Raw genomic sequence first — 14,571 nt, 5'->3', positions numbered from 1 at the left:
ACATTCATTTGCTCGTATCTCTGTTGTTTAAGCTCAATATTATCCCAAATTCAGATATGTTGTACTTTGAACATTTGCCTTTCAGGTCCATGTCATGGTTTTGAAATTTAATGACGTCATCATACCTTAAATTGTGATTAAAGGTAAAGATGCAAAATCGGACAAGTTTACGTGTAATGTCTATGGGAGGGGATCTTTTTTAAAACCATGCATTGACTTGACAACGTTTAAGCACCTTTATCTCAGCTGATTCTGCTTCATTTCCTCTGAAACTTAAGTATGTTGTAGCTGAGACAATAAGCTGCAATAATCATGCATTTTCTTCTTCGAAATCTCCTCATCAGGTTGACAATTTTGCAGTTTAAAACTGAAAATGAGAATGGAATGTGGACAAAACGATTCCCGATTCAGCTTTCACATACATAAGTTTACGTTCCTCATATTTTCTCGCCGAGACGTATGGCCGAGTGGTTAAAGGCGACGTCTCAGAGACGTGAAGTTGCGGGTTCGAACCCCACAAGATCACGAAACAAAATACTTAGCTATTTTACTTTTTTTTCAATTTTGTATCACATATTCGTCCATGTAGAAATCACGTTCGTATATAAACGCACCTATACACACACACAGACACACAGACACACACCATATCCCTCTTTTTTGTGTTGGAGACCACATTGCTTCGACTGCTGCAAAATTTTGCAGGCTGACTTTGTCAAACCGATCATAGTATGTAATGACGACGACGGAGGTGTTGTACTTTGAACAATTGTCTTTCAAGACCATGTCATTGTTTTGTACTTTGATGACGTCATCACATTGAAAATTGTGATTAAAGGCAAGGTATCAAAACCAGCCGATTATAGGCTTTATGTCTACGGCGCGTATTTTTCCCAAGTTGCCAGAAATGGCATAGCGACATCAGTCGTTACAAGGCCGCATTTCTGTCTAGCAATGCAATACATGTTCACGCAGCCACGATTGTTGAGTGGGCATTGACTTTTCCCCCTGTAATATCTATACATTTCTTTTTTCCCTTACCATTTCCGGGGATGTCCCGTGGCCGAGTGGTTAGAGAAACGGTTTTGCATGCACGCTCAATATAACTTCAAGGTGCCTATATCACATTCTTTTCTTTGTCGATCACAGATGACCGACACCTGATGACCCCAAGCGTATCACCTAACTCGTCAGCGTGACGAGTTTCATATCTCGTTTCAATTGATTTTGTGTTTTGTGCTATTTGTATATACTGAACTTATACCTTATAATCTATGTGTTACTTTGCATTGTCATGGATGGATGTTGTTAACACAACGCTGTATGATTTGTTTGGAAACTTAATTAATGAATTGAAATGAAATGAAATGGAAAGGTGTGATGAATAACGATATAAGATTATTTAAGATGTTTTGGATGTTACTCCTGGTACACCCAAAGAGGTACTAGTATCTCCTTGGTTTAACTTATACCAAAAAGCAGTGAGACCGGAAAAGAATGTCGTGAAACTAATTTGCAACATTTGTTTGAAAGAGAAATTTGTAAAAGAATAGAGGAAGATTTGAATAGTAAGCAAACACATTATAAGTTACCAAAGCAAATGAAGTATATTGTGTTAATAGTTCGTGTTTTTTTTTTATCTCAAGAACGTCTTTTGAAGCTCAGTGTATTTTCTTTTTCCACTTTTTGTATAATTTGATATAAAATGTTGAATTATGGAAGCGATAAATATCCTGTTGGGGTGAAAAAAAAAAACAAGCAGTGAGACGTAGAGTCAAACATCATGTGGTCGTCAGTGGAACAGGGCGGTGTACTATAGAATAAGATTTTTTTTTTTCAGTCGAATAAATCTCAAAACTGAGCCCTGGAATCTCAATAGGGTCATAGATTCTCTCTGGTGATATCTCGGCATTATTATTGTCATTAATATCATCATCATCATCATCATCATCATCGTTTAATATGTATGACAAAATGAAAGCTGGGCAAGAGAAGCTGGATCTAAGCCTTTTATTCTCGTACATTTGTACTCCATGTATGAATTTATTTTTGCGTGTGTGTGCAAATTGACATATTTCTTGTAAATTTTGTATCGCTATTTCACCATCCTTGGTCAGCATAATCTTGGAAAAGTGATCGCGCGAAATTGAATAATAAATCATTAATGTGTTATAAGATAATTGATACGCTCGATTATATTTTTTATGTATTACTGCAAGTTCCAACAGCCTACGTGTAATATATGTTTTTCCCGGATCACCGAGATAATGGGGAGGGGGGGGGGGGAAATATTATCATGTTGCCCACCCCCCCCCCCCCACACACACGCACACACACAATCTTGGTGATGGGGAAAAAAAGCATGTTATATCATCATTATTTTGTCCATCAATTCATTTAGTCTTTTAGCGCTTAGTCTTAGCTATCGGGTCAACCACTATGAGAACATCGAGAATAATTGTAGTTTGACATTTACAGTGCGATTTGAAAATATATATAGCATTTTCATATCTGCTGATGGAGTTTTCTTTCTTTCGCCAGGCATAATTAAGGTATTCATTTCATTCTCTATGTCACTTTCTGTGCTTTCTCATTCAAATCGTCACGAAAAGAGACTACTTTTTTTCACCGGAGCACACACACACACACGCACACACGAGTTAGGCCTATACATCGAATTACACGGATAATCTGCCATGAAACAGCAAGTAATGACAGTGACGCCAGTTCAGCGAACTTTCTACCACTTGTTTGCCGTCGGACTTAGGCTCCCGTCGCGGTCAGGCGCGGGACCAAGCCAAAGCAAGCAGACCGGACATCGAGCAAATAGCTACGCCAAAACTCTGCTCCTGCTTCATGGAGACGGTAAATTTGCCATACGCTAAAATAACATAGGAACTCAAGAGCTTGATGCGTGTCTGGATTACCGGCTAAGGCCTTTCACATTTAGCCGCCATAGCTCAGAGCATTGACTGCGTCCATCTTCATTTTGCGTATACGACTGACAGCGGCTGCATTCCAAATGTTACTTAACTTCATCTCCTCAGCTCAGATTTGTTTCACAAACTAGGCGAGGTAGGTTTTCTCCTTCTTCTTCTTCTTCTTAATTTCTAAATTTGTGATCTACTTCTCTTAAATCTTCCCATTTGATGAATTATTTCTAACTACTGTCAGTGACTGTCGTAATCTGTCATAAAAAATATCAACTCCGATTGTCGATCGACGTCTTCTGTAAGGAGTATAGTTATATATAATATCCTTGTCTTTTAGCCTCAAAACCATGAGTTCAAATATGGACATTGTCTAAGCACTTTACTTATTCACGTAATTGATCTGACCATTATTGCAATTATCGCACATCATATCTTACGTACATTGTACATGCAATTTAAATCATATCCTGATACGTGTGAAATCCGTGTAGACGGATTTCAGTTTTCATTATGTTTATAAATGTACTTAGTGTCATCCAGTGATATATCATTACTTAATCATGAAGAAGATTATACATATTCATTTGCTTTTTATACTTTAATGGACAAAGGAGAGGGACCAGTTGCATATTCATTAGCTGTTGCAGAGCAAGACAGACTATTTTCATTTTCTGTCCTATATCCTCTAGCACCAAACTTCATGACAAGCCATGAAAATCCACCCAGCTGTCGAGGCTCAAGATTCACACTTGAGTGGTTGGAATACAGGCAGAAGGAACCAAGAAGGAAGTGGAGATGATGGTGTGGATACACGAGTTTGGGAGAGCGGCTTTGAGGCTTCGTGAGTTGTCTATTTTATCCCATTTCTGAATATTATCGTTTTCGATATCAAAACACAAAACTTTAAAATCAGAAATAATGATATATCAGAGGAAGGTAATGTAAATTTTCTTCGTTGAATGCGTTCAGCTGGTGTTAATTATGTCCTTAAATGTATTTCCCTGATACACTCAGCAATAGAATCGTTGATAAATGCGTAGGTAGGACGACTGAGGTACTTAAATGAGTTGAAACCATTGCCTTTCTTGTGCAGGGTAATTAAAATCATGTCAGTGACTATGGATTTTTAACCCGAAGGTCTGCCCTGTGCATTCATCTTTGGAAGAGGGAGGTTTTGCCTAGGAATCCCCTCTTGGCTAGGGTGTATAAAAGAGTTCCTTGTAGAAATTGAGCAATGATAATGATAAATTGAGCAATGATCAATCTTGGAGAGTGGTGCTAATACCGAAAACACGTGTAGGCCTAGATATTACGATTTGTGAATAAAGTTGAAGCAATGTTTTCTTTTTCTTTGTTCATGTGTGCTATGAATGTACTTTGTGTGTAACGTTTTTCAAGATCTATTTGTGTCATAAACTGTTGTAAAAGACGCACGTTTAAAGAGGAAATCCACCCAAAATGAATAGCTTAAAAAAGAAGAAAATCGTTCGCTGCGGAATGATGCAAAAATGACAAAAATTGGATGGAAAATAAGGGAATATATAACATTTTGAAAGTTCTGGGGTTTTTTTTCTCGGAAAACATTTCTTGACCAGCCCTTATGAATATTCAAATATTAGAGCAGGTTGATGCTGTCATACCCTCACATTTCATGTATATTATATATGAAATTCGGGGGGAAGTGCAATTTTTAGCTAATACAAGTAATAACATGTTCCCATATCATAATATATCAGAGTTATCATTTGTTCTTTTTTATTTTGGGTGGTTTTAAGGCAAGTTTTATATTCATATGGCTGAAATTTTTGTCATTTCTGTAAACGAAATGTGTAAGAAATTGTGAGAGCATGACAACGTCAATTTGCTGATTTGAATATTTGTAAATACTTGTTCTGGTACTGGATCTTCTTTATTTGTTATCCGATTTTTGTCATTTTTCATCGTTCTGTAGAGAATAATTTTCTCTTTCCTTTGAAGTTAATTTATTTTTTGGGGATGGATTTCCTCTTTAATGTTTCTTCCATATTGTCTTATCATTCGATCTCAACTCTCACAGATACGCGCGACTTGTGGTGAGATTTCCGTCACTCGTCCTCGTCCTCGTCTTCGCCTTAGCCACTTGTACGGGCGTCATCGGGATCTTTACCAATGCCTTGCCGTCCTTTTCCGATCCTTCAAAAGTAAGCAACCCCTTGCACTAAGATTCGAAAACTTACCTATCCAGTACGGTGTACTGCAATGTTGTTTCGTACAAGGTGCATTTCATATTCCTTGTCATACTGAATCCGTTGTAATTTTGTAAGTGCTTTGAGCCTTGTGAAAAAAAAAGCGTTTTAGATACCAATCGTATTGTATAGTAATGTATTGAATATGATTTTTTTTTCTTCCAAATTTAAGCATTGATTAGTTATATATATATATATATATATATATATATATATATATATGGTTTTATGTGTATATGCATATAAATGAGGTACAACAAATGTGTGCAGGTTAACAACACTTCTAAAGCTATAATACATAATGATACTGCAGTGTCATTCTAAAGAACATTTCACTAACAGCGCACAATTTGCTCTAATGCTGTAATTCATGTTTTTATATTCTATCATTGAAAAAATGTACAATTCAGACATTAAACGATATACTGCAATTACAGTGTTTGTTTGTTTATTTTCAAAATGGGCACTGATGGGTCTATTTGCCCAAATAATAAGTTAACGCCATAAATTGAGTAATTAAAAATGGTGGTAGTAAGCATTACCTTCCGAGGGACGGAGATATTTGGTTTGTAAATCTCGCTCTAGTATTGTCTGGCATAACAGGCAAGGGATTTCACCCAATTTCCGTACAGGGATTCCAGTCCAGAGGGACGGACTTGAGCGGGCGATTGCTGGCCTTCGAGCGTTACGTAGAGGCGACTGATCAGTTCTATCCGTACCCATCGACCGTGAGCGGGACCAGAAGACGGCGCAGTCCCGAACAGGAGACGGGCCATCGTACGACGAGAGACACCACCAACAGCGGAACAGTTGATCAACTCGGCACATGTGGGAATTCACGTAAGTAAACACATACAGAGTATCAGCTTGTTTTCATGCTCCATGTGCTGTTCATACCTGCATGATGTATTAATGAACTTACCCACCTTTGTCTTCATATGTTATACATTTGTATATACATATAGGACGAGCAAGTGTGCTCTCTCCCTGATTTCCACAAATGAGTCCAGTCGAACATACCCAATTATGTGTTGAAAAAATAAGATTAAAAAAAAGTTTAGGAATAAGATGGAGTAGATCATTTTCGAAGTATTTTTTTTTGTGTGTGTGTGGACCTTAAGTGAATTTCCTCATGATATCACTGTTTAGACTGTCGTATTATAGGTTTTCCCGGCCAATTTTGCACTTTTGTCAGTCCAATTCCTAATTGCTGCATTCAATTTAGCCAAATTTAGCGTAGATGACATGTTCGGTAGTTCAATTTTATGATCTCTTCATTCAAATTCATTTTGGAGCATTCAAATTACCTTTAGCGTCATTCTAATTAACACTTTTTCAATTGAAATTCGTAAAACTAGCACCATTTCGTTATTCGTTCATTCAATTTAGAATGATATAGTCACGTGATCACGGACATGCCGCACTCGTTCATTCAAATTCATTTTTGGGCATCCAATTTAACATCTTTTGCAGTCAATTTAGCACGCATGTTTATGCTTTGGTTCTTTCTTTTTTTTTGTCAACGCAGTTACTGTTTTGCAAGCGTCATTACATTTCATATTTTCGTACTTATTTGAGAGATTTTGGCAACAGTTTTTTTTTTCTTCAATGTGCCTAGTGATTCTTCCAGTCTGAAGATTTAGTGCATCATGTGGCCACAACTTATCTGGCCGTTGAGTGCTTTATTCCGAGTGTGTCGGCCAGTTCTTGGAAGTCAAGGTTATGATCATCAAATGTTTCTATAATTCTTTTTCTGTCTTCTTGAGAAATACGTCTGTATCTAACTTGTGCTGCTATGACTGTAAGAAGATGAACTTAATCTGTAGTATTGGTACATGTAGGCCTAAAATGACATATATGAAAGAAAAGGGGCGCTACAGAACAACAAACCCGAGTTATGTATGGTAAAAATTACTTTTACTGCTTAACAGTGAGTGGATGAAACAAAAAAGTCTTAATGTTATCACCTTTTCAAAAAAGAAATAACATGACGTTAATTTGAATGAACATGTTAGGAATTTGACTGCCCATACGCGAAATTGAATGACTGAATTACCCCTTTCGGCCAGTGTTGGCGAATTTGAATGACTGAAGAGCACGTGCCAATTTGAATTCTCGTTTTACGAATTCGAATGGCACATGTGCAAATTTCATTGATCGAAATGCTAAATTGAACGACCAACTTGCAATTTTGAATGACAGAATGTGCAGTGACGAGGATTTTCGCTAAATTGAATGAACCTTTTATCAAATGGACTGACAAAAGTGCGAAATTGGCCGGGAAAACCTATATTATCATTTTATTTGGCAGAAGACAAACACTGCAAAATCAATTACAAAATTGGAAGTATTTAAACGTTACAATGACATATCAAATATATATATATATATATATATATATATATACTTGTATATTATATATATATATATATATATATATATATATATAATATACAAATATACATGAAATAAACATGACATTCTTACTATGATCATGTACGGCGAAAGCATTGAACCCTGATATACTGGTAGAAAGCAAATCAAAGCGTACTTCTATTTCAAGGGGATAAATCAAATTTGTACGTATAGGCCTATTGTCATTTAAGATGAAAGAATTTATACTATTGAGTAGATGTCAGATTGGAGTATACAAATCAATCACTATTTCATTCTAATTCATCATTCCTAGGATCATTCGTGCTTGACCTCAATTTCGATATCAATCGTTACAGTTTCAGATCGGCTTCGCATGGTATACAAGTCAACGGGAAGGCAGGGCATGTTTACAAAGGACGCCATGATTGCTGTTTGCCAACACGACAATGACAATTATCGCACACAAGACACTTTCAACGAGACTTGTGACCATCTAGACACAAATGGGGATTGTTGTCCGACCTTGTCACTGGGTCATCTTACAGCTCTTATTACTGGAAAGGACTCCTGTGTGGATATAGATGAGGAAGACGTATTGTTGGTTCAAGAGCTGCTCGGAGAGTGTGTCGAGAATTACACGGCAGGATGTTTTGCGGACGATCACAACTGTACTGATTTACCAGCGAACTGCTCATCTCATGGCTCTGTTGTTTACATCATACTCCATTATCTCACTCCAGCCGACTTCCTCACGTCTGTGACAGATGGAAGCTTTGATCTTCAGTTTGCTATGGCTTTGCCTCCTCTCGACTACGCAAGCAACCAAACTCGCTCCTTCTATGATGATCATATGGGCGGTTCATCCCTAAGCAGTGAGGCGGTAGGTGTTGTCGCCATCGGTGCGGGATTTAAGATCGATCTTTTCCGCGAGTATATATTGTCTGACTCAGTCTTCATCGGCGTTGGATGTGCACTTGTAGTTCTCATCATTTGGATTTACGTAGGCTCATTCTTCATCACATCAATGACAATCGTCGGTATGCTCATGTCTATTCTCGTTGCCTACTTCCTCTATAAGACCGTTTTTAGACTACCTTTCTTCCCCTACATTAACATCCTGGCTACTGTGCTGATAATTGGCATCGGAGCCGACGATTGTTTTGTCTTTGTTGACATCTGGAAACTCACGAAGAATAATACTGTAAATAGGGGCAAGAATCTAGAGAGCGTTTTTCGTGAGACTCTCAGACATGCCTCGGCCACTATGTTTGTCACTAGTCTTACCACGTCGTCAGCTCTCTACGCAGGCATTGTTAATTCAATCACTGCTATTCGTTGTTTCTCTGTCTTCGCTGGCACAGCCATCTTAGTGAACTTTATTCTGACACTGACCTGGATACCTGCAGCCGTGGTAATTCATGACAAATATTTTCTCAATAAATCAGGAAACAGAACTGCGACCGACAACAAATGCCTAACATGTTGGTTTTCGGTTGGGGAGCTTTACAATGGCGTCGCAAAGGCCGGCAACAAGCTTTTCCTCGTGTATTTGCCGATCATCATCAGCAAATTTCGACTGTTGTGCATCATCGTCCTCTCCGGACTTGGCATCGGTGCCATCTGTGTTGTGTACGTTGCGCCAGGCTTACGGTTACCATCTCAGTCCCACTTCCAAGTATTCAGGACCAGCCATATTCTGGAACAGTACGACCAGATATACAGACCAACGTTTGCCTTTGAAAGTGACCTCGTCAACTACATGCCAGCGTTCATTGTGTGGGGCATAGAACCATTGGACAACGGAAACCACTGGGATCCAGATTCAAAGGGAATTACAGTCATGGATCAGACCTTTAATCTTTCATCGGAAACACACCAGGAGTGGATGTACAACCTTTGTGCCGATTTCCGCAATTCCACTTTTCACAACAGCGAAGTGAATTCCACGTCTGAATATTGCTTCATGGATTCCTTTCGAGACTTCATGGAAGGCCCTTGTATAAACCCTGTGACTGGAGGGGACCTCTCCCCTTGCTGCGGCCAGACAAACTTTCCATACTCTGCCAGTAATTTCAGACAATGCGTCATCTTGTATCATGAAGTGCGATGCCAATTATCAACCTGTGATTACACATCTCCAGGTCTACGCTTCGATGCAGATGACAACATTGTTGCCATGAACATTTATTTCTTGACAAATACAGAGGAATCCCAGGACTACGCTGCCACGGACCAATTTTGGTCGGACATGAATACCTGGGTTGAGAATCAAATGGAAACTGCTCCCGAGGGACTGAGGAATGGATGGTCTATCAGTACTGGTACAAGACAACTTTACTTCTTCGATTTACAGCGTGGACTAGCTCTTGGAACCCCACTCTCCATAGGCCTGTCGCTAGCTATTGCTGCCTGCGTCTTGCTGTTGACGATTCGAAACTTCCTGGTCACTGTCTACGCCATGTTCACTATCGCTTGCGCCGTCTTTGTTGTCGTCGGTTCGGTAGTCCTTCTCGGTTGGGAGCTTAATATCTTTGAGTCTATAATCATATCACTAGCCGTTGGTCTCTCAGTGGACTTCACGATTCACTACGGAGTCTCATACCGTCAAGCAACCGCGACCGACAAGGAGTCGCGCTCAATATACGCACTGAGCTCTGTCGGTGCTGCTATTACGTTGGCGGCTCTCACCACGTTTGTTGCAGGTGCGTTGATGATGCCTTCCGTGGTACTCAGCTATCTACAGCTTGGAACTTTTCTAATGCTTGTCATGACTCTGAGCTGGGTTTACGGAACATTTCTGTTTATATCGCTCTGCTACACTATAGGTCCCGAAGGGACGTTCGCACAGTTCTCCAGAGATTGTTGTCGTAAGACCCTGTCAAATCGCAGACTAAACTCAATCGACATAGAGAAACCTCCGAGAGGGCATGAAGAAATATGTGCAAACGAGAATAAAGTCGACATAAGTGGTACAGGAGTGCATGCTTGGCAAGACTGCGTGGAAATAAAAAGCAATCCCCATTTCAGCATCGGGAATGCACAAAGAGAATTCGACAGCAGTAAAAGAACTGTAATCTTCACCGTGGATCGGCAAACTGAAGGAACCGACGCCACAATAAAGCACTCCGTGGACTATGAGATGGACAGAGAGGATCCGCAAGAATTATCGGAGACAACTGCACCGATAGGTAACGGTAAAATCGATACCGTTGATAATAACAATCTGGGAAGTAGATGTTCAATAAAAGTTGTCGATGTATAACAGGAAGAAACTGAGCACTTCAGACTAGTGATTAAATATGTCTGTATCTTGTCTTAAAAATCCCTTAGTAAATTTAGCATATTTCCGAATCTAGACTTCAGGTTGTTGTGACAACGGTATAAAACTGAGCAGAACTGTTCTTTGTTTCACTTTAATCAGGAATTGTACATCGCAAGCTTTCCCATCAAAATTTGACCACATCGTGCTCGATTTTCCAATTTACCGAACAGACGAGAAACGATTAACATTGATGAAATATTACTGTCGTAAAGAATGGTTTTCTCAAAATAAAAAAGGAGGGATCCATGCTTTAGAAGATGCTTATGACTCGATGGTGTTTGTCCTTATGAGACATTTTATGCTGAAGGTTGTTTCATTTAAAAGGTGTGCAATAGTGTCAATTCTTTTGCAATAGCTATCAGTTTTTTTTATTGTGTTTTAGTTTGCGTGAGATTGTGAGACACGTTAAGTTAGAAATTGTGTGTCGCCCATCACTGTTGAAAGGGAAAACAAACGATATTACGTAATTTTGCGCTAAATATTATCAATCGTTCATTATCAGTGCGTAGGTCTTCCTAATGTCGAGTCCAATTTGACAAGACTAGTATGATTATGATGATGGTAATAGTGACTGAAAGAATAAAATCAAAAATTTTATTAATACAGAGGACATGTCTTGTAGTGTTCATTGCTTCAATAGTGTTTCGATAGTTGGAAAAGCATTTTATTAAAAATCTTGATTCATTTTATCTATAAAAATGGACCTTTGACTGTGCGAAGTTGTGTGTAGGTCAGTGTCATGAAATAAAAATCGTGACTTCCAAGTACTGGATGCTTTCACAACGCGTATCGCGTTTCGTAGAAAAACAAACAAACAAACAGACAAACAAAACAAAAACAAAACAAGAAGTGAGCTACTGGGACATTGCCTCGAACTCCTGCCGTAATTTTGGCGAAGGGCACGAATACAGGGCACGTATACAATGAGTGACAATTATGGGCAATATATATTACGTCTTCTTTTTTAAAGCGAAAATGCAAAATAGTCAGAGAATGAAACACGGCAAACGGATTCTTTTTTCCCCTAAAATCATGACATTACACATAAGTACGCACACACATACATGCATACTCACCTGCACACATAGCATTGCGATCAACAGTGTATTGAGGAGATCAAAACGTCTGTTGAGAATGAGAAGGGCATTAAGTTGTTTTGAACACTATGGGTTTAGTGGCAACTTAACGCCCTTATCATTCTCAACCTACGAAAAGATGTCAAATCTGCCCTGTTGAAGATATTAATTAAAGCTTTAACGTAGCAAGATTGTGAGTGTATTTCATGCAGTGGATATAATTGTGAACATATTGTTTTTCCATTTATTTTTTTTTTCTGTCAAAGAGTACCATTGAATTTCGCCTTCAATGAAAGGGGGTTACCGTTATGTATGTATGTATGTATATATATGTAGAATGAGGGGTTAGTCCACTTATTGGATCCATCACATCCATCTCACAAATGATGAAAGGAAGAGATTGTAACGCATTAATATCATCCAACAACTTTTAATGATTGCACCAACTTTTCGACGCCTCACAGGTCTTCTTCAGGGTTTCCGACCCACATTAAAATATTGTTGGACACTAATGATGCATTACAGCCTTTTTCTTTCATCAACATGTGTCTATCTATCTATCTATCTATCTATCTATCTTTCTATCTACCTATCTTTATATATATATATATATATATATATATATATATGTACACACACATATGTATACATTATATATGTATATATATATATATATATATATATATATATATATATATATATATATATCATGCATGAAATACATACGTACATATATTATATACTATAATACAATATGAACTCACACGACAGACACCAGAGCAGCATATTTGCAAACATAACACTCAAAACCCGTCTCTTGACAAAGACCAAGCTGGTCAAAGGCACCAGGGAGTCAATGATCTGATAGAGTATCATCCCGGTTTCATCTATAAATTGCCTCCCCCATGATGCTGTCCTCACACAAAAATTACTAAACATATTTTTGAAGTGAATGAGAAGATCATAAAAATGCTGATATTTTTTTACGAATGTAAACGCAAGTGAATTCATGCAATCGACAAAGTATCAAGCCTTAATCGAGTATTCGATTAAAGTTTTACAAATGAGACGTTGTCACATTGTATGCAATTGATGTGACATCAAATTGATAATCTCCATTCAAAAGTAAATGACTGATAGCAAGTTCCTGCCGCATAGTGTAATTGCAGACATTGTAACGGCTTGTATGAATGCACGATATTACCACAGTAAAACTGTCCATACAGGCAACTTCAGTATATTATGGATAATTATGTATAATTACATCAGTGCCCTGTTGCATAAAACCCTTACCGTTGGACTTACCGCTCCTTTCTAGCGGTAAGTCTTCAAATTAGCGGTAAATTTTATAATCCTTGATGCTGATTGGCTGTGACGCCTAATTTTGACGGTAGTTACCATTGAAATTCAACGGTAAGTTTTATGCAACGGGCCACAGAACTACAGATCGAAAATCCTGTGGTGAATTAAAGCGTGGATATATTGACATGATGAGTCTATATGAACAAATCAATATAATGCAATGTGGACAGTTCCTGGAGATCTTATTGGTAAACTTCCAAGTTGAAAGCGTTGATACAATTGGCCCATGTTTCTGCTCATATAGATGATTATCTTCTTGAATACGTTGAAAAAAACAACAACAACAAATCTTTGCTTTGACGGCCCTCTTGATTAAGATAATAGCATGTAAGAATACAGAGGTAACATCTCACCTCTAAGTAAGAAGGTTATTCTACATGTTCTATCCACTGTAATATCAAATTACGATTACTGATCTGTAAAAAAACCTTGGTAGCAAAGAGAACACTGTCACAATAATTTATTATTCAAGGTAGCATAACTGTAGAATTCCGATCTATCAAGAACACAATGAAAACGTAATTTATATTATTGTTGTTTTCTTTCTGTTTGGATGACACAAATACACTCCCTGGAAACTGGCATACGCAAAATTATATTTTTCGCGATTGTAAAATGAGGGGAAATTGTAAAAAGACTTTTATAAATGCGACCCCAAACTAAATTGGATTCCTTTGCGTCAAAAAGTCATTATTATCTGAGAAGGCAAAGTTCATGTAATTGCTAAAAAGTCCACCAGGAAGCAACATAAACAACACGCAGCTATTGTATGGGTATATGGAGCGGAGACAATGGGAGGCTATTGGCGGCCCAGAACCCCAGGTACCGGCCGTCAGAGTCAGCCTAAGAGCAGCAGAGTACAGAGACGTGAAAACATGGTCAATATGTGTACTTGAGATCGAAATATCTCAATCTTGGAAGCGAACATGTTTTGCATAATGTTGTGGGTGTAGCATACTCCCAAAGGAAAACTCGCACGGGAAAGAAACAAGAGCCCAAGTAGTCCCGCCCAGGATTCATTGTGCCCCTGGGGGCCCCTTGTCAGAAATGGCGCCCATATGTACCGATATACTCTGCCACACTAGCGATAATAACTTCCAAGTTTGGTGTAAAATTAAAATCTGATGGTGCATTCTCCAAGAAGTACATAAAAATGTGAAAAGTGGACCCTAGTTTAGTCCCCCCCCCCCCTCCTCCAACAGGGTCCACGCCTGGATCAGCCATGAACAATCTGAAACAACAGTCACTAGCCTTCTTACTAATAGCAATGATTGGCT

The 14,571-nt window shown here is 38.4% G+C and overlaps 1 protein-coding gene across 1 annotated transcript; it reads left to right on the top strand.

The window, feature by feature from the left end:
• The first annotated feature begins 2,711 nt into the window (after positions 1-2,711).
• LOC139735446 (protein dispatched homolog 1-like) lies at positions 2,712-10,796 on the top strand. The gene is made up of 5 exons (XM_071646204.1): positions 2,712-2,865; positions 3,660-3,774; positions 4,990-5,113; positions 5,791-5,998; positions 7,891-10,796. The coding sequence occupies exons 1-5, from the start codon at positions 2,712-2,714 to the stop codon at positions 10,794-10,796; spliced, it is 3,507 nt and encodes a 1,168-aa protein (XP_071502305.1).
• Positions 10,797-14,571: the final 3,775 nt, after the last annotated feature.

The sequence above is a fragment of the Diadema antillarum genome, unplaced genomic scaffold, assembly GCF_040938485.1.
Source record: "Diadema antillarum isolate AM-2024a unplaced genomic scaffold, OU_Dant_1.0 seq00000580_RagTag, whole genome shotgun sequence".
In the NCBI taxonomy this organism is placed as follows: domain Eukaryota; kingdom Metazoa; phylum Echinodermata; class Echinoidea; order Diadematoida; family Diadematidae; genus Diadema; species Diadema antillarum.
The sequence above is the reverse complement of the archived record's forward strand: the minus strand, read 5'-3'. Positions and strand labels throughout refer to the sequence as shown.